The sequence below is a fragment of the Lotus japonicus genome, chromosome 3 (genome assembly GCF_012489685.1).
Source record: "Lotus japonicus ecotype B-129 chromosome 3, LjGifu_v1.2".
NCBI lineage: Eukaryota > Viridiplantae > Streptophyta > Magnoliopsida > Fabales > Fabaceae > Lotus > Lotus japonicus.
In genome coordinates, this window is record NC_080043.1 from 73,584,983 (window position 1) to 73,608,912 (window position 23,930).

The following is a 23,930-nucleotide window of genomic DNA, read 5'->3' on the forward strand; positions in this document are numbered from 1 at the left end:
CTTAAGCACATGTGACAGTACGGACCAACGGTTCTTAGTTCTTAGCTCTATTCATGTGGACACGTACTACCACATGTGCTTAAGCAACTCTCAAGCAATTTTGCTCCAACCATAGTTCTTAGTTCTTAGCATTATTCATCTGGTCCCACAATATCATTATACTAGTAATATTTTTTATTTTCATATAATTTTGATTTAAACTTAAGTGTTAATTCAATACTTATATTAAATAATTTGATGAATGAGAAAGAAAAAAAAAATTTATTATAAGAATTCAAAAAGTAAAACTTCTTATATAAGAACTAGTTCTTATTTTTAAGAACTAAGAACTTCATGTCCGCCCCCTCCAATGGTTAAGAACTTAGTTCTTAGTTCTTAACTCAGAAATAAGAACTAAGAACCTTGCATTGGAGATGCTCTTATTCAATTATTTTATATATTAAAATAATGACACAAATTTGTATTTAACAATTATTCTAACTTTTAAAATTTTAAAAATAAATTTAAATTGCTTTTATATAAGGAAACTAGGAAAGTACAAAAATATCAAGGTGAATTCTATGGTACCCGTAATTTTTTTTGGGTGTGATACTCACATTAGGTGATTCAGTAGACTAATGACATCTTGTAATTGAATTTATAATTCTCAATGTTATAATTCTAGTCCCAATATAACTCTCATTCATTGGGCAACTCAACTGTCCCCCGACGACCTTTGTTGACGTCCACCACAACCTTGCAAAGGTTGCAGTGAATCTCGACCTTAACATTGAGTCTGAGCGACATGATTTCAACAAGGGAGAGAGTGAGAGACTTAACACCTATTTAATCGACGTCATTAATCTTAAAGTACATTAGTGAGAAAATACAATTGATAACTCATGTGATACACGAGTCTTTATTACTATGCTAACTCATTTAGGGTACCATACCTTCACCTGAAGTAAGGTACCACAACAAGCACCAAATTTCAAATTCTCCTTATAGTAATATTTTTTCAATTGTTCCTTAGTTGCTGGACGATATTTATCTGCCATAGGAATTATTTACTGATGATTGTCCTTTTGCAAAGAAAAAAAGTCATGGATCGTTAAGGTAGTTGACCTTTGTGCCTTATCTAATCAATTACACTCATCACACCGCGCACCGTTCTCGTGGATCTCACGGACCTACACTTTTTCATGTAATCCATCCAATAAAATCTACTTTCACATTTCCCCCCATTTAAAGTCCAATCCTAATGGGTTGATTGGTGTATATTAGTTGTAATTCGCACATAGTTCACCAATGGCTTTTTTGAATATATTCTTTCTTATTTTGAATGTCTAGTTATGCGATGCCTACCTTCTATTTTGCTATTGATATTACAGAAAAACCAATCCTCTAAAGTCTAAACCATAACAAAATCCTCCCGTTGTTGACAAAAAAATGGCATCTACTACTTCAGTTTTATTTTCAAACTGAGCTTGAAAGTTGCAAGGCCATTCTGATATTACTGATAAAATATAAATCATTAATTAAATTTTATCATTATTATTTATCCTAAGATACTTAATTTAATAATTATTATCTAGAATAATATAATCCTTAATATATTTCTTATTTTTATGAAAGTACATTGTATTTCTTCTCATAAATTTTCACAATTTTTTTTATCTATATGTACTAGTTATTAGAAGACGGGTCATATTTTTAGAGAGGTAAATGTTGTTGCGAATGCTTAATTTTGTTTCCTTAATATGTTGTAGCTTAGCATGGCGTAGAAATGTTGGGGTCTCTTTCTGTTTTTAAGGCTCTCTCTAGCTTATGTTCAGTTCTATTTATGTTAGCTCTAGTGCCTCGACCTTGTACTATAGAACCTTTTGGTTGGTTTGCTTTTTGTTTCTTTGAGTGTTTTTAACTTTTATGTTCAGTCCAACATGAGGTAGTTTCATTCATGTAGGAGAGAGAAATGAGTTGTTAGCGAGAGAATCGTGCCACCTTTCCGACCGATGGAATCCACAAACCTTCAAACCAAAAACAACAAAGGTTGAAAATTTTATGCTTCTCACGCTCTTTGACCCTTGCTAAGGAAGAAAGATGAAGAATGAGAGAAGAAGATGGAGGAGGTGCTTTGCGTTTTGAGCTCGCAACATAAGGAGGTGTTAATTCACGATCTAGGTTGATCCTTCTAGGATCTGAAATCCGAGCTTGATATCCAATTTATTTGCAATGAGTAAAGATATTCAAATTATCAATCTTTATAGGACCTACAAACCAAGCTTAATAATTTATTCTAAACTGTATGTAAAGGCCATTGAGTTACTTCATATCCATTTTTTCCCAAATGGAGGATCTTATGAACAAACAAAGATTAAAACTACATATATTATATATAGTTTTGTAGAATTATTAGGAGAAATGATCAGTGGTGACCCGTTAGACCATGGAAGTGAAGAAAGAAACTACATTAAATAAGCTTTGAGATAACCAGTGGTCACCACCAATGGTTCCAAAAAAGGAATCATTCTTAGTATCCCTCATAAAAGAAATGACCAATGAACAAAAAAAAAACAATAATATACTCTAGCAAATCCTTGCAATTTATTTTAAAATTTATAAGGGCTCATATTTAAAATATTAAAAATCCATAGTAACTTGGATTTATTTGCAAAAAAGGGTAAGCACTCACGTCTAGTATATATATTCACAATATATGTCTCCCTTCGGGACATCCGATATATATTCACAATGTTAAATATTTAACACATCATTATCTGAATTTATAAAATAATTTAATTTAATTTGATTTGTGAAGTCGATTGCCTAGACCTCCTACAAGCGTTAAGGGACGGGGACAGTTGCAGGTTCTGCTGTGTTCTACGAGATATCAAGAGTTGATGTGCTAGGGAATGGGATGTGAAGATCTCTTGGGTGCCAAGGGAGTGTAACCAAGTTGCAGACAGTTTGGCGCGACCGGGGAGCTTGATGATGGATCAAGGGATGCATCTTTTAGAGAAATCTCAAGTGGAGCATGATGTGTTACTCTTGAGGGACTCGTTTAGTGTCTTGTAGTTTCTGTAGTTTTGTTAGTTTTTCGATGGAGAAAAAAAAATTATCACACATTTTTAAATTATGATTTATGATGTACTATCGGTCGCAATATTAAAAGGTGATTATTTGAATTCCTAAATCGAAACTTTAATTGCTAGAAACCGAACTCTTGATGAGACCTTTAACTTACACCACACCCTTCACCCATGTCAGAGAGTATAATTTACAATGTAAAAAATTTTAGACCCTCAACCAATCATACTTTAAATAAGTTCCACATTATAATGCAATTATGTAAAATAGTTAACTTTTTTACCACTCTTGGAAAATAAAATGAGTGATTCTAAACCAATACTTGTTCTATTTTTTTTTTGATAATTGGGAGGGCCAACGGCCCAATACTTGTTCTTGTTCTATTAATACAAGACTATTTTTTTTGAACTATATTTATACAAAACTATTTAAAAGTTGGTTAAATGGATAAACTTTGAATCGTCCATTTGGCTAGAAACATGGATTGACATTCGACATTCCCAAAGAAACCGCATTTATAGTCAAACGTGATTAATATAAATACACCATCCATATTGCTAGTGAAACACAAAAACAAAAGTCTTCTATCTTCGTTGATCACGGACAATATACTACAACATCATCATCATCTTGATCTCAATCTCAAAACTCAGAGCAACAACAACAACATAGAGACAAAAAAACCATGTCGAAGGATGATGTTTTCATTGGCTCAATTGACCAAGGAACCAGCAGCACCAGGTTCATAATCTACGACAAATCAGCTCGCCCAATCGGATCTCACCAGGCTGAGTTCACTCAGTTCTACCCACAAGCAGGGTAAGAAGCCATGATCACAACACCCCATGTTTGTTTTCTCACTCAATTTTCGTTCTTTTTACCAAAAAAATTATGGGTTTGTTGTGTTTTTTTAGGTGGGTGGAGCATGATCCTATGGAGATCTTGGAGAGCGTGAAGGTGTGTATTGCTAAGGCTTTGGACAAGGCTACTGCTGATGGGTTCAATGTGGATAAGGGGTTGAAGGCTATTGGTCTCACCAATCAGAGGGAGACTACTCTGGTTTGGAGCAAATCCACTGGTGCTCCTCTTCATAATGCCATTGTTTGGATGGATGTTCGCACTGCTTCTGTTTGCAGGTCTTTCTTTTTGCCCTTTGCCTTTTTTGTGATTTTGATTGCTCTGGCTAATTGTATTGTTCAATTTGTATGTTTAAGAATTCAGTTCATTTACAAATTGTGTGAAAAATTCATCTTTTGTTTATGTTAACTGTCACTCTTCACCAGATTTTATTGTAGATAATTTCATTTTAAGTGCTGTATTTCTAACTTGGAAAATGTTGGGTAGACCCCAATAGGAGTAGACACCCAAAGTGAGAAAGGAATGGAAGAGATAAGTAATGAATGTGATATATGATTCGGCGTGATAAGAAATGAGAGATAGAGGAAAAAAATAGAATTTGGATCCTCTCAATCCAAATCGCTCTCGATCCAAGATGTGAACTATTGATTTTAAATTAAATCCAATGGTCTAAAAGTTAATGGTTTAAACTCAACCTCGTGATCCAAGCCAATTGTTTAAGTGCCAAAATTTGTAAACCATTAGATTTCAAATCAACGATTCAGATCTTTGATTGAGAGGATTCAAATTCGAAAAAAATGAGGTGTCTGAATTATTTTGTGCATGATAAGTATTTAGATTTTTATGTTTGAATGGTGTTAATTCTGCCTCTGATTGATAGGGATCTGTTTGTAAAATGTTCTGATTAGGTCTATAATATAGATATAGAGTCTATATCTATATATCCTGTACTTTGTAAGCGTATCCAGTTTATGTTAGTTCCATGTTTGAAGTTTGTTACTGTGTCATTCCTTTGTTGTCCCTTTTCCATTGTCAGAAATGTCATAGATGTCATTGGATCCTTTTGAAACAGGAGGCTAGAAAAGGAGTTATCCGGTGGTAGAACCCACTTTGTGGAGAGTTGTGGTTTGCCTCTCAGCACATATTTCAGTGCTGTGAAACTGCTGTGGTTGATGGAAAATGTGGATGCTGTCAAGGAGGCTATAAAGAAAAAGGATGCCCTGTTTGGAACTATAGATACTTGGTTGATATGGAACTTAACTGGTGGAGTGAAGGGAGGGTTGCATGTTACTGATGTTTCTAACGCATCCCGGACAATGCTGATGAATCTGAAAACGCTTGAGTGGGATGCAGATACCTTGAAAACCCTTGGAATCCCTTCTGAAATTTTGCCTAAGATTGTCAGCAACTCTGAAATTATTGGAAATGTTGCTACTGGCTGGCCAATTGCTGGTGTCCCTATATCTGGTTGTTTAGGGGATCAACATGCTGCAATGCTAGGACAAGCATGCCGCAAAGGAGAGGCAAAAAGCACTTATGGCACTGGTGCTTTCATATTACTAAACACTGGTGAAGGGATAGTTCAGTCAAAGCATGGTCTTCTATCCACCATTGCCTTCAAGCTCGGTCCGAAAGCTCCAGCCAATTATGCACTGGAAGGATCAGTTGCTATTGCTGGAGCAGCAGTGCAGTGGCTTAGAGACAGTCTTGGCATCATTGCTAGTGCTCCAGAGATAGAGGCTCTGGCATTACAGGTTGAATCAACAGGTGGGGTTTACTTTGTTCCTGCTTTCAATGGATTGTTTGCTCCGTGGTGGCGTGATGATGCTCGAGGGGTTCTTATTGGGATCACAAGGTTTACGAGCAAGGCTCACATAGCTCGAGCTGTGCTTGAGAGTATGTGTTTTCAAGTGAGAGATGTTTTGGATTCAATGCAGAAAGATTCCTCAGAAGAGTCCAAGACAGATGAGTTTTTGCTAAGAGTGGATGGTGGGGCAACTGCTAACAATCTGTTGATGCAGATTCAGGTTTGGACTAACTGAACTTTTTCTTTAATCTAATTCTGTATGTTTCAAATTTTTTAATTTTGTTAAATATCATGTTCATTTTGTCATCACTATGATTATATGGTTCATAATGCTTCTTTTATGTTAGTGTTTTTTTCTTTCAAGTTCTGCATAACTCATTTTTATATGAAAAGATGTTTGTATTGGGTGATTGGCCATTGAAATGTTAGTGCGTGTTTGGTTTTCTATTCTGGAACTCCAGAATCAATTCTTAATGAAAATATTGATGTTTGATGCAAAAGCTTTGTTACTTTTGACATGAGTGATAAATTTTTGTCAATAATGTTTCACAGGCAGATTTGATGGGAAGCTCAGTAATTAGACCTGCTGATATAGAGACAACTGCTCTTGGAGCAGCCTATGCAGCTGGGTTAGGTGCTGGGATTTGGAGTGAAGATTTTCTTTTCGATTCTAAGGAGAAAATGAAGAATGCTAATGTTTTCCGTCCAACAATGGTGGAGGAAGTGAGGAAGAAGAAAGTGGATTCTTGGTGCAAAGCTGTTAGCAGAACATTTGACTTAGCAGATCTTACTCTTTGATTGTGTCTTCGCAATTAATTTTTTTCCACATCCTCTATTTATGACTACACTTTTTTATCTTTTAGTCTTGGTCACTAAAATAAAGTGAATAAGTATGTCAATTGTCAAATAAATTTGACCTTTTGTTTTCTAATTTGTTCCTTATTTTCCTTGTGTTTGGGTAGGAAAATATGCATTGTCTAGAAAGAAAATGAGAATACATGTGTGAGCTCTGTAATGATCTTTTCATAGCATCTTTGGATCAAACTTATTTTTCCTCAATCAGTTATGAGTTCTATTCACTTAAGCTTCTCCCCAAAATTGATTTTGTCTTTAAAATCAATTGTCGAAGGACTTTCATACATGCTATCATTACTGATCCAACAAGACATGGTAAAACAAACGGAACGCCCCCTCTCCCAAATAAAAGAATTATTTAAATATTTGATTTTGACATTACGAAGCTTTAATAGAGGAGGAACAACTTTTCTAGGTGGAGCTATGATTAGTTCTTGTACTTCAATATCCAGTTTCCCAGTATTAGAATGTTGTTAGAATTTTATTCTTCTTTTCCTATCTTTTTTTTTTCAAGGTTTTCCCTTCAAAGTTTTGGTACAACATCTTGGATCAACATTATATACTGAGCTGAAAAATAATATGATCAAGACTGTTTTTTGAATGTGTAAGACCAAAAGGTCCCCTGAAATGGTTAGGGCATAAAAAACTCAACATTCATACAACTATACTAAAATCCTTCTTCTGTTAGACAGCAATGCAAACTGCAGAAATATTATCTCTTCTTGCCCTCCCAGATTCTTGATAATAGCTTTCAATTGATTTACACATGAGAATAAAAGGATAGTTTTAGAAACAGAAAACTGTAAAACTCATATATCAGTATCACTAGTGAAGTTTCAAAATGCTGCACTAATACATGAGATATTTAAGTTTATTAGGCAGACTTGACATATAATGCCTATAAATTTTGGGTTTATTTATACTTTCAATGTGTGCTTAGGCAGGATAGATAAGAAGCTCATGTATAGTGTTGATCCGACGTATCGGTGATACCTTGAGATCTGGAGGTTGTGTGACCTCTAAAACAATAGTCTCCTAGCTCTGGCTATTACTAATAGGTGACAATTGAGCTAACTCGTGCTGATATATTGATGCTACTATGAGATTTGGAGGTCGTGTGCAACCTTCGAAACAGTAGTCCCTGAGCTCTGGCTGTCACCGACAAGTGATAGCCGAGCTAACCTATGCTGACGTATTGGCGCTACTATGAGATCCGAAGGTCGCGCACAAACTCTGGAACAAATACAAATCAAAAGAAACATAAACACAAAAACTCTACAAACTCTGGTACATGAGAGTTTTTCAAATGAGATGATCATGATCCAAGTAAAAGAAAGAGAGAATGGAAGAAGAGGGTGGCGCGATCCATGATTTTGTACTCATGCTTTATCGTAATGAAATTTCAGCTCTAAAAAATTGAAAGTATTTTTAGTTTGATTTAGTTTATTTATATTGTATAAATTTATAAGTTACTTACTAATAAATTTGTTGGCTTAATTTCAGTTAAAAGAGGCAATTTTAAAATCAATTAGCAGGGTTAAAAACTGGTTTACTTTTGTTAAAAATTATTCTATCTTTATTGCGGTTTGAAACCGTCACAAAGTATGAAAACACATTAAACCTTCATATTCGCGACAGTTGGAAAGCCCGTCATAATAATGTAAAATTTCAGTTTTTTTACACGGTCAATCAATTAGATTCTAAGAATGCGTCACACCAATCAATAAAAAAAAATAAAAAAATTATTTTTTTCATATTTTTAAATTGATTATATTTTTGTGCATAAATTATTCTCATATTTGTAATAGTGGAAGATGAAATACCTCTAGCTATGCAAAGGGACAACTAAACTATATGGATGGTGTGGCATGAGAAATAAACATGAGATGATGTTTACTGCTTTATCTAGTTCTTGTTGTATTAAGGGTTGGGGTACCCCTTGTACCTTCTTTTAATACAAGTTTTGTTTATCTAAAAAAAAATGAGATGATGTTACATATCATGCTTCATATTGAATATATTTAAACCCACTTTTCATAAATAGAATACTAATCAAGTAAATTTCTCGTAGTAGTTAAGCATTTTGTCCCTTAAACAAATAGTTGGAGATTCAAATCTCAACTCTTATAAACAAAAACAAAAAAACTCTTTTGCCAAACTTGGTTAAGAAACAAAGAAACTCCATGGACCCTTATAAAAACAAAGGAAAAGTAGAGGGTTGTTATTTTAAAAACAAATATAGGAGGATAAAAAATTTATTATTTTTATTTAGTCCTGCTGTTCATTACGAAAATTGTCAGCAAACACGTTTCCTGCGTGTTTCATTGTCGCACATGATTGAAACTGTAGGTTCTTCACCAATTCACCATCATCACTTGTCGGAATTGTAGGAACAACAATTCAATTCTCACCGCCACCATGTACGGCGGCGGCGGAGTCTCCAAGCTCGGCCGTGGCGCTAAGCGGCCGCATTCTTCTTTCCCTCCATCTCAGCGCCCTCAGCGTCCCTCCGCCGCCAACCGCCTATCCCTAGGCGGCTCCAACAGCAAACCACCGCTGGCCGTGGAGGAGACGTTCAGCCTCGTCTCAGGCACCGACCCCCTCGCCTTCTCCATGATCATAAGGCTGGCCCCCGACCTCGTCGATGAGATCAAGCGTTTGGAGGCTCAGGGTCTCAATGCGCGTATGAAATTCGACCCCAACCCCAACAACCCCAATGGAAATGTTAGCTATCTCTTTTTTCATAGTTTTGATCTTTTCATTTGACCCTGCAGTTTGAAGCATTGTTTGTGAAATTCAAGGCTTGGATGTTTACTTGAACTGCTCTTCCAATTTGTTTATTTGCTCATTTTTGCCATGCTTAGAGTTAGGTTCTTACCCATTTTGAAAAAAATAGTATTTTTGTAGAGTAATGTTAATATTCAGCATTTGACCATATGTGCACATTATGGAACAATTTATTAGTGCTATAGTTTTTTATTTTGATGGGCAAATGTTAGTTGTTAGTAATGTTAGTAAATTAGTCCTCCTCAGGGTTTGAACCCTGGGCCCTTCACCCTGCCAATCCCTTATGTCCCCTAGCTCTTACCACTTGAGCTAACCTTCAGGGATATATGGTATAGTAGTATTGTTTTGATTTGATGGTGTTTATTTTTTGTCTGAAATAACTAAGTTGCTAAAAATGACCAGACATGTCAGTTGTTTGTATTTGAATGAAAGGAGTTTATACTGATGTAGGACCAGTATTTTTTTCACCATTCAGTGGTGGATATGCTGTCAGGTATAGGGTTCATAATCTTGATTAACATTATGCTGAATCTTGAATGGCATTGCATTGATGATAGTAGGTCTAGTAAGTAGTAGGAACTATCTGTTTAATAGTGTTGCCTAATTTGATACAATTTTCCATAACAATAATGCAAATTGGTATGAATGTGATTTACTACTTTTTACCCATTATCCCATGTATGGTTGTCAGCATCCTGATTGGTTACCCATTCTTTGGCGGTTTTTTTCATATGAAATTATTTTGTACTAAATTACAGTATGTTTACATCATATACTAATTTGTGAAATTATCAATGTTCTTTTTATTCAAGATGCTATTGTGGGGTAGTTCCCCGTGCGGCTCAGTTCATATATATGGTCTATTTGTTTCTTTATTTTTGTCTTTTCGATCACCAGTTTTTTATGTGTAGTTTGAAAGGCCTGTTATTTTATCTGGTGCTAGATCATTGATGTTGGTGGGAAGGAATTCAGATTTACATGGTCGAGGGAACCTGGTGACCTCTGTGATATTTATGAAGAGCCCCAAAGTGGTGAAGAGGGAAATGGTTTGCTTCTTGAATCAGGGTGTGCCTGGCGCAAGCTGAATGTACAGCGTATCTTGGATGAGTCAGCTAAGAAGCAAGTCAAGATGCGGTCAAAGGAAGCTGAACTCAAGCACAAGTCACGCAAGTAAGAAAGCTGTTATAGGAGTCTCTCCTTATTATCTCATAGTCTTTATTATGCATTATGCACTATGAAAATCTTGTCTTCAGCTTGCTATTATCTTACAGTCTCTTTGTCTCTTCTCCTTGCTATTTTGTTACTGCTTGCATATGGCGTGCATCAATGAGAAAATCCACATGATATATATGTTAAAACTTATCTTAATATATGTGTTAGTTGGTAACTGTGGAACTGTCTCAAAGCTTTTCACACGCATATTCAAATTTGAGAAGTATGCCATAAACCCCAACTATTTTAACTTTCAAGGAATCATTAGAGTAATAATAGTAAAGCTTCGCTTTAAATAAAGTTTTCATACATTTAGCTGATTTCTATTTCTTTTAGAATTCTGTGACATGCATGTGATTATTTAATAAAAGGAGCATATGTAGTGGATTACTTGTATTTAGGTTTGTAGATTCCTATTGACCGAGAAGAGTTATGGATTTTGTTTGCAGACCCCTTCACAAAGTTTATGCTAGGAAAAATAAGGGTGAGCACAGTCTGCACAGAGGAATAGGGCCTGTGTCCTGTTATTAATATTCAATAACCTAGCAGTTGACAGCTGTCCTAAACTCCTTGCAGTTAGTTGTAGCATCTAACTGAATTGGTTAGTGGTGGGAGCTCTATCAGATTTATGCTGAAGGATGGAATGGCAGAGTGTATAAATAATAGGAACAGCAATTCTAGGGGGTACTCTGATTGAGGGAGTGGAGGGTAGAAGGGCTAGGATTCTTGAATCCTTGGAATTGAGAGAAGATTCAGCTGCTCAGTTGTCAGATTGTTGTGACTTGTGATAACTGTTATATTCAGTTAAGAGTTTGTTAGGATTGTTAAAACTGTGTAACTGAATCAGTTGTTAGTTTCGGCTAGCTCAGCTCAGAAGGCTCTAGATCTAAGAACAAAATCTATACATAGATGTTTTGGACATTAATTTCATAACGTTGAATGAAATCAGAGAACTATTTCAGAATCTACCACTCTCTGTAACAGTTTATCTCTCATTTCTTCCTCACTCTAAGCTCTGATGTAACCCTTCCTCTTGGATGCTATTAGAATCCTAACTAAAGAGTAAAACAGAAAAACTGAATAGAAACTGTATATTCTGTGTGTTACTTAATAGCAAGAGGGAAGCTATTTTTATAGTTTATACTAGCTTCAGCTAGAAGCTACTGGCAGTTATAACTGCTGCCAGCTTATCACTAACAATCTTAACTGAATAACTGTATACAAAATAAACTCGTTCTAATGCTAATTACACACGTCTGAGTTTCTAATAATTGCAAATTTTTTTATTCAGAGTTCAGGCCCAAGGATAGGAGTAGCGCTCAATATTAATTTCCATTGTCCTTACCTGTTTTTCGGCCCTTCTGGTATAGTTCTGTTAGTTTTCTACTATGTAATGCAACATACATCAACAACATGCGGTTAACACTAAATTTTCTTAAATGGTAAATGAACTAATGGTGATGTTCTACTCAGCTATTTGGCCTAGAAGTTTATTGGTTTAGAATATATTATATTTCTAGTGTTAAAATCTTGATTATCTATCTGTATATTTCCTTATTGTGGTAGTATATGATATATGGATCTCTCTCTCTCGACCAATTGACAATTTATTTGTATTCTCTCCAACAGAGCCATTGTCTTAGAGCCTGGGAACCCACATATGAAGAGCCAGATAAAGGCATTAGCAGCAGTGGAGGGTAATTTTTCTTTTGCTTCTTGTACTTGATGAATACATTTTTCCTAATCTTTTAAATGTGTAAATTTCAAATTGCTATTTTATTACGTCATTGAGCTAAGAAACTTGAAAAAAACTTTCTTGATGATGTTGGGCAGGGTTATCTTCTTATCACTGCTGTATTTTCTTCTGCTAAAGCCTCCTAGATTTACTGCATTTAGTTTAATGGTGTTTCTGTTGAACTTTATAACTAAAGAGCTTCATACTCTTCTTGTCCAGCTACAACATGGAAAAGTTACACTAAAAAGAAAGAGGCTGCACTTAAGAAAAGGAAAGTGGAGACTCTTCCAGGTGATTAAAATTTACATCTTTCGAAGTTCTAACACTATTTCTATCATTCTAAAGATGACATCACATAGCAGTATTGAAAGTCTTCCTATAAATCTTTGTTAGCTCATGTAGTTTATCTGGAATGTCTGGAATTTTTTTATAGTTCGAGACCCCCAAAAATCTTCCCATAAACCTGGATTGACGTCAACAAGTACGACTACCAAGGGTAGACATTCTTCTCCTCTTCCATCTCCACCGGTTCATTTTGCTGCTTCATCCTCTCCACTGGGAGCTGTAAATGTTTCTAAGAGCCTTGATGATGCTGTGTCATCACAAATGATTCACAAACAGGATTCTAATGCTGTTTCTGAGAAAGAAATCCCTGCCAAAACAAAAAATGCTTTGAGGAACACACCAGGAGGCAAAGGAAATATTGGATTGAAACCAATAGATTTGCAGGGCATGTTAATATCTCTTCTAAAGGACAAGCCAATTGGAATGACTTTAAAGGTGTTGTATAAAATCAAATATATGGTTCTTAGTATTTTAGAATATCTCTATCTTTTTGATTTATCTAATTTCATCTTCTTAACTGATTTGACCTTTTGGTTATAGTCCATGGTGAAAGTTGTTGGAGACACACATCCAAATTCCACGAAGCAAATTGAGGCCATTATAAAAAAAGTAAGTCGCAGGAATCTTTTGAGGCTATTGTTATATGATACTGATTAACTTATGTCATCTAACTTCTCATTTCATCTTGAGCATCAGATTGCAAAATTCCAAGCCCCGGGAAGGTATATCTTAAGGCCAGAAGTGGATTTGGCAAACTTCAAGAAACCTCAGACTGAAAGTGGAAGGTACCTGTTATTTCCGCATTACATTATCCTTGGGTACCACTGCTGCAATTGTCACTTTGATGGACTCTTCAATGCATTTAAGGGGTATTATCGTATTTGTTTGTACAGGTCTCCTGAAGACAGCCATAACCAGATACCTGCTCGTGAAGAGTTGCATGATCAGAGATCAGCTCCACAGGGAGGCGGCTTTGAAGAGAGAGTCTCGAATGACAATGTGGGCGAAGTAATAGTGCAAGTAAAATCCAAAGGGGAAGAAAAATTAAACCCATTGAAAATAATCGATGCCCAACATACTTCACCTGATATCGTTGGTGAGAAAAAAGGTTCTGATCAAAGTGAAGGACTGGCAGGAAGCTCCAGTAACAGTGGAAGTGACAGTGATAGTGAAAGTGACAGCAGTGATAGTGGAAGTGACAGTGGAAGCCATAGTAGGAGCCGAAGCAGAAGTCCTGCTGGATCAGGGAGTGGGAGTAGTAGTGACAGTGAAAGTGATGCATCTTCCAACATCAAGGAGGGGCTGGAGGGTTCTGATGAGGATGTAGATATTATGACTAGTGATGATGAAAAAGAGTCAAAGCACAAAACAGAAGCCTCTGATCAAAGGATGTCCTTACCTGTGCCAGTAAAATCTCCTGACAGAAGATCTATGCCGATTGAGGTTGATGAGAAGCAGGATGCTAATGAATCTGATGCTGTTGATATTGAAAAAGACTCACCTGAGGAACTGGAACCTGAAATGCCTCCAACTACAGCTACCATTTCTGAGAAAGGTGAAAAATATGCAGAAGAGACAAAATCTTTTTCACCTGATTATCAGCAGGTCCAGGAGCGCCAAAAGTTTATAGGGAGTTTGTTTGATGAAAGGGAAAATGAGGTTAGAGATAGCTCAAGGCATGAACAGTTTGTCAGCTCTGATAAGTCATGTAAAGGTAAGCATAAGAGGGGTTCTGATGCGAAGAACATTGATGAGAAATATGAACGTATAAAGAGGTTGAAAGCAGGAAACTTGACTCATGGATCATTTTCTCCTGGTACAGATGTACAGTTGTTTGAGAATTCTCAAAAAGGTTTTCCTGTCGAATTTACTAAAGACACTTCTCAGGCCCCCACTACACAACTGGTGAGTAGAGCTGATAGACAAGGAAAGTCCAATGTTGGTTTACAGGAAGTATCCAATCGAGCATTTCCTGGAAAATCTAGTTCAGATTTTCCACAAACTGTTCGAAGGTCCTTTGACCAAGCCCCTCTTGAAAACCCAAACCCATTGGAAAAATCAGATAAACATGATGAAAGCATGGGGAACGGAAAAAAACACTCAGGAAAAGACTTTCATGTGTGTGAAGTTTCTTCTATGCAAAAAGATAAATCTCGTAGAGATGCCCAAAATGAAAATATCAATGCCGTTGAGAAAAAAGCCCTTAGGAACTCCAGGGACGGTAGCAATGGAAGTAAGCAGTCACTATTTATGGATTCTAATTACCAAAAACAAGGTGAAATGGTTAGTAAGTCAAAGGAAGGGCGACAAGGTACCCAGTCACTCTTGGGAACATCGCCTAAGGACAACAGATTAAGTCTTGATAAGTCCCCTGTAGTTAATGGCCTTGGTGTCTCTCGTCAAAGAGAGGCGTCAGACTTGGAGTTAGGTGAATTTCGCGAGCCCACACCTGAGGAAACCCATGTCGCAAAGCCATTTGAACGAAAAGGTTCATTTAAACATTTCGAAACAAAAACACTTCAGAGGACAGGAATTCAGATATTACTAAAGTAAAACCTTTATTGAAAGCCACTTTAGATTCAAGAAAGCAATCCTCAGTCTTGGTAAGTTCTGGTTTTCCCGACAATTTGGAAAGCACAGATAATCATTTTGAAGATTCAACAAAGTCTCGTTCTAGAGTTATGCAGGCTCATTCACAACATTTGAAATCAGATAATGCAGAAGCTGGATCTCAAAATAACTTGACAGAAATTAATAAATTTAGAAATAATGAACCTGGGGTGAGCCAGGATATTGATTTAAATGGTCGTACTGAAAGCAATAGAAGAGCACCTGCAAACGGATCTAAACAAGACACAAGACGTGGAATCAATTCCTATCCTGCGAAAGAAAGTAAAAGACAAACACCTTATTCATTGGAAGAGGTGGCTGATGGAGGAAAGGATTCCGTATTTGCCGATAGAAATAGTAGCGATCGAAAGAAGAGAGAATCTTCATCAGATGAAAGTAGCTGTTCTTATTCAAAGTACGAAAAGGATGAACCTGAATTGAAGGAGCCTATAATGACTTTTTCCCAGTAAGCTGTCATTCTTTATTTTATTTTTTATTATCACTTTTGCAGTACAAACCCCACCCAATAGGAAAGGACCTGGTTTGTTGTATTTTTATTATTGTCATAGTGTGAGTGTTTGGATACATGTTAAACTTCGGTTGCATGAAGTCCGAAAACCGCATTATGCAAGAAGCAGCAATTTGTTGCTTTTGGCCCAATGTCTGTTTGGAGTTTCACAAAGGAAAACCAAAACACGTAGTAGTTGATGCGGTGGTAGGCTTCTTCTTTTAAGTTAATCACTTAATTCTTTTGCCATCTGACATGTGTTTTCTACTCAATGCTAGATATAGAGAATATGTACAGGAATTTCGTGATAAATATGATAGTTACTGCTCCCTGCACAAGATTTTGGAGAGTTACAGGTAAACTGTCTTGCAATTCAAAGTTCCTTTGCTTTTTGGTTATATGTTTATTTTGATTACTTGTCTGGTATTTTGTCTAACATTACCCTATCATTTGTAGGAACGAGTTTCAAAAACTAGGAGACAAATTAGAATATGCTAAAGGCATGGATAGATATTATGACATCGTAGAACAGCTGAAGGAATCCTATCGTCGTTGTGGACCAGTATGTTTTATTCAGCTTCCCCCATGCATTCGGTATTTGTATAATAGCAGTAATACTACAATTGTATAGGGCTCAAATGTTCACAATCTTGTTTTCATTTATTATTGTTTTACAGTTAACAGTTTTTCAAAATTTTAAGCCGGTTTTATTTTATCTCATCCACTTACCTTTCTGTATTTGTGATGAAGTTTTAAAATACTTGTTCTGGGTATTAGTTGTACATAAAGGCAGTGTTTGGCGCATGGATAAAACAGAATGGAGCAACACGTTCTGTTTTTGCTGTCTTTAATATCCTTTTCAGTAGAACTATAATGTATCACTTTTTCTTTACCTTTGTCCTGTTCTGTTTTACTGTAAATATACCAAACTCAAAATTGAACACATATATAGTCTATTCTGTCCTGTTCTAATCTGTCTCCCAAATGCTAGTAAAATCTTTTAAACATTGTTCACTTAAGATTCTAACATTCTTGTTCCCCTCCTATTAGCTAGCAGTTAGGAATTTATGTATGTTGATAGTGCCTGTCCCTGACACAAGATTAATCCTCTGCTTTTTAGTCATGTGGATGTCTTAAGCAGTTTCATCTTTTTATCTTAAATAGCAGCTTGATATATCATTGTCAGTAATGGTAATTGACTGATAGTTGTCTAGTTTAACTTAAAGCAAGTTAGGTTGAGTTTAAACAAATTTGAAAATACTAATTTCTGTTTGAAATTTATGTTTTGGATATTTCCCCTTAAAAAATAATTTTCTCAAATGCTGCATGTGGCATCTAAATTATAAAGTTCTCCATGTGTTCAATATCTATTTTCTAAACGTTGCATGATGTGAGTTGCAGAGACACAAGAGACTGAAGAAAATATTTGTTGTGCTTCACCAGGAACTGGAGGTAATATTTATATATTCTTGAACCTTGATTTGGAATTTTATCTTTATTATATGATTAACCTTTCTTTCTTCATAACTGTTCATTGCATCTTTTCCAACTTGGTGCAGAATATTAAGCAAAGGATCAAAGACTATGCCCACTCATATACTAAAGAGTGAAAATACAAGAGGACTACATTCATATACATACATAAAATTGAAGTCTAGTGGTGGATACATGAAGCACAATAGCGTAGATGAATTCTTTTGTAGATTGTATGCGTACTAGCTTCTAATACCAATTTTGATAGAGCGGTATATTCAATATTGTACATGGATAAAATTTTGTAAGCTGCCGAGAAAAAAGTATATGCAGTAATAATGTAAAGTATTTTTACCTTCTCCATTATTCTCCTGAGCATGTGTGTGTAGATAAGCCTGACCAATATGTTTTGGGTTCAATTATGAAGTACGACTAGTGTAATCCAATCATACTATGCTAGTAGAAGAAATAATTACATTCATTTTAGTTTAAATTAAAATGAAATTTGGCAGAAATGAACTGAATATTTGTGTATATAAAATTTACAGACAGGGCACAAACCTTTAATCCATGTTTTCATGTTCAGGACAAATTGTATTTCCTTTTCACGTTTACCTTGCTTTATTGGTAGTCTTAGAGATATTTGAGGGTTTTCTTTTTGTGTATGTAAAAATAGTGCAATTTCTGTCTAAGTTAGTAAGTTTAGATTTTTAAAAAGTTCTCCACTAAGTTGTAGCTATCAACTACGATTTGAAAGGAAGTTGTGGATTGCATATACAATTTATTAAAATTTAATTTAAACATGAAAAGAGTTGAGATATAGATGAGCTCGACAATGAATTTTGGCCCTGTTTGGAAACACAGCTTAATTTAGCGCTTATGGTTATAAGCGCTTATGACATAAGCGCTTATTCATAAGCTATTTTAAAATTTTTATTGAAATAAATCGAAAATAAGCTATATATAAGCATAAGCTCTTTTCATAAACTATCTCGAGTAGCTTATGAAAATAAGCTCAAAACAGCTTATGGTAGGTCATAAGCTGTTTGCATAAGCTCTCCCAAACACTGACATAAGAGCTTATGTTGTCAGATAAATCTCTTCCAAACAGGCCTTTTATACAACGCAAAGCAAATGAAAACAACACTACGAAAACAACAAACGCAAACCTAAAACACACAAAAACACAAAAACACAAACTGAAACCACGCAAAACATTTAACGCATAGACTTGCCATACTTCTTTGGATGAGTAACTATGAGATGCTCCACACAAGTCTGAAGAGCCTCTTCGTCAGTACTGAAAAACACAACTCGCACAATTTCTCTGTCTCCAGCATGCCCCACACCTTCTCAAAAATGTAATCAGGATTTTGATATGTAGAAGCTCATGATCCTCAACATCTACATGAGATTATACCACAACCGACATGTCACTATCCTATGCTAACAAGACTCGAATAACCTTTTTCTTCTTGGGTCGACCTTTCCCTCCGTGTGTTTTCTTAGGCCAACTTTTTCCTCTCTGACCCGAAGATCCAGAATGTTCATACTCCACCAAAACCATATCATCATCACTAACCTTCGTCTCGCTAGTTGCTCCTCTCGTGACAGCACACTCAAACGAGAGAATACAAAGTCCAAAGGAACTGCAGAAGGAACATCACATTGACCAAGGGGATGACGGGAACCATCGACTCACCATATAACTCATCGGTGCTCCACTTTTCCTCCCTTCTTCTTCTTCTTCCATCAATTCTTTATCTTTCTTCAATTCCCCATAACCTAATAAATCTCATATTTTGTTGAGTTCAATCTCCCACTCCACCCGATCAACAACCTTCATCCATGGCTGTCGTTTTGACCCTCCAACACCCCTACGTGCCCTCCGCGCTCGGTAGATTTACCAAAATGGGTGCCACCACCCATTTCACTGAAGATATTAGTGTCATCGGGTTACTCTAGATCCAAGTCAAATAAAACAAGTTGTCGGTAAAGAAATTATATCTTCATAGGGATAAAAGTAAAAATTCAAATCCCAGATTTTTTTGTACCGATAAACATACAACCATTTATGAAACTGGCGATGAAATCCGTTGTAAAAGAAAAAAAAAACAAATATAGAACAAAAATAAAAGTCATGGACAAAAAAAACAAAGAAAATGGTGACTAGCTGCAACAGCATATCAGTTATCTCTCTATCTACTGAAATGTCAGCTACTCTTACAGGTTCAAGCTTCCTCTTCCGACACCCCACCACCACAAGCTTCCACTTCTCAGTTTCAAAACCTAATGTGGTTTCACAGTCACTACCTTCATTCTCTTCTTCTTCCTCTTCTTTTCTATCTCACAAATTCAATCCTGTTCTGCGTCCCTGCAAGTGTTCCTACACTGCCCCTGTTCCGACCACAACCTACGAGGTACCCCTCTTCCCTTTTCAACCAATCTCCTCTTTCTCTTTGCAAAGTTCTTATCTTTCTCCAACTGGGTTAACAATAAAATGCAGTTTTCTGATGGGTCTTCAGAGATGGAGCTAAGATTAAACATAGGAGGCTTGGATATACAAAGCACCAGAGACATATCGGTTGATGCAAACGATTCCTCTTTAGCTATCAAAGTTTTGCGTTCAGGGTCTCCCCTCACATTGATTGAAACTAATCCTCTTTTTGACAGGATTAAACCCTCTGAGACAATATGGTTTGTTTGTGCAATTGGAAGTGCTTAATTTTGATTTTGGTTTTCAGAATTAGATTTTTTTTTAGCACTTTCTTTCTTTGCTGAATGAATGGTCTGATTTTGGATAGGTATATAGATGAAGATCAGCTGGTGGTGAATTTCAAGAAGCAGGACCCTGATTTGAAATGGCCTGACATTATGGAGTCATGGGAATCACTTGCTGCAGGATCTACACAGCTTTTGCAAGGAACATCGATATATCTCGTTGGCGATTCCACCGAAATCAACCAGAAAGTGGCTCAAGAGCTCGCTATTGGTCTCGGGTACTTTAAGTTCATTTGTGATTCTAATTATCAATGTTCCTACTGCCCAATAACATGTGAAATTGTGAACCATATTGTGAATTTCACATATCAAGCTATAGCTATATTCACAATGCTAGTAACTCCTATAAGCTTTTATGGATACATGATTATATCAATCGATGCACTTTTTTTTGTGTTAGATGGTTATGATTGATGTGTAACTCCTGTCAATGGCTCATAAATCTTAGTGCTTTATATTCTTTTCAGGTACACACCGCTTAATACAAAGGAGCTGCTGGAAGCATATACCAAGCAAACCGTGGATTCATGTGAGTATTATGTAGATGTCTTGTTTTTCTTTGTCATAGCTTTCTCTTTTCCCTCCCATGCTGTAACTTCACTCGATGCACTCCTGTGATTGATCCTCATTGTATTAGGGTATTCCTTCTGAACATACAAGAAAGACATCAAGTTACTCTATACTAAGACCATTCATCAACTTTAGCATCTTTGATACTACTAATAAATCTCTAGGATCAATCATAAGAGTACCTACAATGGTGTCTGACAATAGTATAGTTCATTACAGTTTTTTAGCTGCTATCGTAACAGTGAAAAAACTGAAGCAATGTGCCAATTCTGACTTGTTTTTTAGCATATGCATAATCAGCATCTTATGGTAACTGCTGATTTCTGGTGCTACCAGTTTGTAGCGTTCTGTATGTTTCCTCTATGGACAACAATATGTTAAAAGTGGACAAAAGAGTTTGTTTGTTACAATCACTGACAATGCTGTTTGCTTGAACTGCTGTCCATCAAGCACATATTGTACATATATATATATAAAGTCATATATCCTTGAGCACTATTTGTTCTCTGTTGTCCTTGCTGCAATTTATGTGTTGTATTTTCAACAATCAATTTTCTTTACTCAAACCCCCTCCCAAAACTCCAAAGTGGTTGGTCATGGTAGAAGTTGTTGTGACCACGGGTGAACTTTACCTAGTTTGTCAAGGGTTTAAATCCTGGAATCACTACTCTTCAAAGAGTTCAACCTTAGTTCTAGGGGTAATTTTACAAGTCTACTTGTGAGGAATCTTGGTCAAAAACCAAAACAAAACCCCTCCAATCCATTAAAGATATTTCTGTGGTGATGCATCTTATTTTAATACAAGAGGATATGGCTGCAACACGTGTATGCATTTCAGTAACTGAAAGGACTTTAATAGTATATCTTGCAGTGCATTAACAAGTCTAATCAATTCCAGGGCTGCTTGCTGAAGGCCCTGACTCAGTAGCAGAAGCTGAAAGCTCCGTACTTGAAAGCATAAGTAGGTAAGTCAATGGAGTCGCTTCATTAATAGTTTTGTTACTGGGAACTAACACATTTATTTCCATTTCTGCTTGGTCTGCCAGTTATGCAAGGGCAGTGGTTGCAACGTTAGGAGGGAAACAGGGTGCCAGTCGAAGATCTGATAAATGGCAACATCTTCATGCAGGATTTACGGTCTGGTTGTCACAGACTGAAGCAACAGGTGATTTTTTGTTGATCAATTCTTGGTTACTTTTTGCAAGATGTGTCTGGTCCAACTTTGTTTTGAGCCTTCATGACTTGGAACTGAAAAGAGATGAGCCACCTGAGCCCCGACTTAAATCTTGAAGAAACTTTTACCGCTAATAAGAGTATATTTGGATGGGGGATTTTGGAGGGGCTATATGAGCGGAAGAGTGTTGAAGCCAAGACTGAATGAACCTCTTCTAGATAACATTTTCAAATAAACGTCATCTTTGTTTGAGAATGTTTTAAAATGAGGGGGATATGAAATTACGTGTAACTCCTAAGTACCTTCCCTTATTAATTTTTATAAACATGTTATTCCACCCATCTGGAGAACTTTGGAGGATTTTAAACATCCAAACAAGGGGAAGGACACTTATTAATTCACCTTTCATAGACTTCCCTCCCTCCCTATTCATTTTCTTTTGATTCCTTCCCCTCCCGGCTCCCATATATACCCACCCTTGTCTAACTAGACATATCACTAATATGATTACATCGGCTTATTGTTTCCATAAAAATATTATCTTCATTGCATGAAATACAGATGAAGATTCTGCAAGGGAGGAGGCCCACAAAAGCGTCAAAGATAGCACAATTGCATACACAAATGCGGATGTGGTTGTCAAGTTTCAGGGCTGGGATCCTGCGTATGTCAAGAGTGTAGCACAAGCATGTTTGAGAGCCCTAAAACAGTTAATCCTGTCAGACAAGAAACTTCCAGGTACTTCCACTGATTTATTAGTGAATTCCATGCTCTCAGATAGGTCCAAGAACTGCCATGTGCCATTTCATTTGACTAGTCAAAACTGTTTAACTAAAAAGCCATCTTAACACATGTGATTTTTAGATGAGATAACTTGGATAGCTGCTTTTCATTGAGATTAAGGTTTAATTTTATGGGATGAAAATGAAATAGGAAGGTTTAAAATGAGGAGTGTAGCAAGTCATTGAGAAGGAGTAAGAATGGATTGAGCATTTTATAAATGGTTGAAGAAGGAGGGGGGAGTTTTAGAATTAAGGTAGGAAGCATAAACATTTTATTAGCCCATATGATTGACTTCATCTGTCACCTTGCAGGTAAAAAAAGCCTCTACATAAGATTGGGATGTCGTGGCGATTGGCCAAACATCGAACCCCCGGGTTGGGATCCATCAAGTGAAAGTGATGTCACTCTTGGCACGCAATAGTGATTCTTGTAATTGGTAACATGAAACTTGTTTATGCAAGTTTGTCTATCAATGGAGACAGAAAAAATGAAGTTTATCTATCAAAAAGGTAATGTAAGTGGTAGCTTCATTGATTCAAGTGTTATTCTAGGCGGAGATATTAAATGTTCATATCATAAAATTATATAATAACAAAATAAATCTACATGGACATAATGATGACAAAATTCAACGTCTACTGATGAAGCTTAAAGAAGCAAACATTCAGATATAATAGCATTAATGTAGAGATAAAAAAAGATGTAATAGAAAGAAAGTCCTTTACGCTTTACTTGGAATCCCAATCCAGAGCGGTATTTCTATACCCGAACAATGGATATTTGGCTTTAGAAGTGCAAAGATTAAAATAAATTTTTTAATCTTATTTGCTTGCTTGGAAATCTCCCAAACCAATTCTCAGAATCTCAGTCCTTATCCTGCATTCCGATGATAATCACTTTTGGCTAGAGAAACCAATTCTCAGAATCTCAGTCCTTGTTGCTTTTTTCAACCATTTAAAACAAAATAAAAATAAAAATTGGCCTGCATTTGGTTAGGCAAAAACTAGGAACAGGGCAACTAACAAGGTAGCACCAAATTTTGATATCAGGAAATGAAATTCTCTTGTTTTTCAAAAAACAGAAGATTGTTAATACTAAATCTTAGTACTTTTCTCACATTAGGCAGTAGACAATTCTCAATTTACTGGAGCTGTGGAATTGAACTCCATAAAGCTCTACCAGTGACCAAAAGATTCACCAATTAACTTTCTAGAAACAACAAAATTTTGCTGCAGACTAGAGAGCCCCTCCTTTTCATATTCCAGTGGTTTTGCGAAAACAGAATATGATACTGAGGATGAGTATTTTATGAATTTTGGGTTTGGTAATGAAAAAGACTGGCCTAATCTGCACTGATACATTTTTT

General features: G+C 36.1%; 2 protein-coding genes and 1 pseudogene across 3 annotated transcripts; all 3 read left to right on the forward strand.

Annotated features, from left to right (window-relative positions):
• The first annotated feature begins 3,612 nt into the window (after positions 1–3,612).
• Positions 3,613–6,810, forward strand: LOC130745782 (glycerol kinase). Its single transcript, XM_057598161.1, has 4 exons — positions 3,613–3,885; positions 3,981–4,202; positions 4,997–5,951; positions 6,284–6,810. The coding sequence occupies exons 1-4, from the start codon at positions 3,752–3,754 to the stop codon at positions 6,527–6,529; spliced, it is 1,557 nt and encodes a 518-aa protein (XP_057454144.1). The 5' UTR covers positions 3,613–3,751; the 3' UTR covers positions 6,530–6,810.
• A 2,064-nt stretch (positions 6,811–8,874) lies between these two features.
• On the forward strand, positions 8,875–17,752 carry LOC130745783 (uncharacterized; annotated as a pseudogene). The gene is made up of 12 exons (XR_009021882.1): positions 8,875–9,310; positions 10,317–10,543; positions 12,215–12,282; positions 12,540–12,611; positions 12,754–13,100; positions 13,206–13,274; positions 13,362–13,450; positions 13,559–15,741; positions 16,062–16,139; positions 16,240–16,345; positions 17,185–17,235; positions 17,343–17,752. The product of XR_009021882.1 is annotated as an uncharacterized LOC130745783 (transcript).
• Positions 17,753–19,403: 1,651 nt separating this feature from the next.
• On the forward strand, positions 19,404–23,103 carry LOC130745784 (probable inactive shikimate kinase like 2, chloroplastic). The gene is made up of 8 exons (XM_057598163.1): positions 19,404–19,676; positions 19,763–19,953; positions 20,061–20,255; positions 20,505–20,566; positions 21,506–21,572; positions 21,654–21,772; positions 22,343–22,519; positions 22,876–23,103. The coding sequence occupies exons 1-8, from the start codon at positions 19,419–19,421 to the stop codon at positions 22,983–22,985; spliced, it is 1,179 nt and encodes a 392-aa protein (XP_057454146.1). The 5' UTR covers positions 19,404–19,418; the 3' UTR covers positions 22,986–23,103.
• The last annotated feature ends 827 nt before the right edge of the window (positions 23,104–23,930 follow it).

What these genes read in the sequence shown, in the direction of transcription:
- LOC130745782 (XM_057598161.1), top strand. Translation starts at nt 3,752, where the DNA reads ATGTCGAAGGATGATGTTTTCATTGGCTCAATTGACCAAGGAACCAGC. An exon ending in CAGTTCTACCCACAAGCAGG is followed by an intron (nt 3,886 to 3,980) that starts GTAAGAAGCCAT and finishes GTGTTTTTTTAG; the next exon opens with GTGGGTGGAGCATGATCCTA. An exon ending in ATCTGTTGATGCAGATTCAG is followed by an intron (nt 5,952 to 6,283) that starts GTTTGGACTAAC and finishes AATGTTTCACAG; the next exon opens with GCAGATTTGATGGGAAGCTC.
- LOC130745784 (XM_057598163.1), top strand. Translation starts at nt 19,419, where the DNA reads ATGGTGACTAGCTGCAACAGCATATCAGTTATCTCTCTATCTACTGAA. An exon ending in TTCCGACCACAACCTACGAG is followed by an intron (nt 19,677 to 19,762) that starts GTACCCCTCTTC and finishes AATAAAATGCAG; the next exon opens with TTTTCTGATGGGTCTTCAGA. An exon ending in GTCAGACAAGAAACTTCCAG is followed by an intron (nt 22,520 to 22,875) that starts GTACTTCCACTG and finishes GTCACCTTGCAG; the next exon opens with GTAAAAAAAGCCTCTACATA.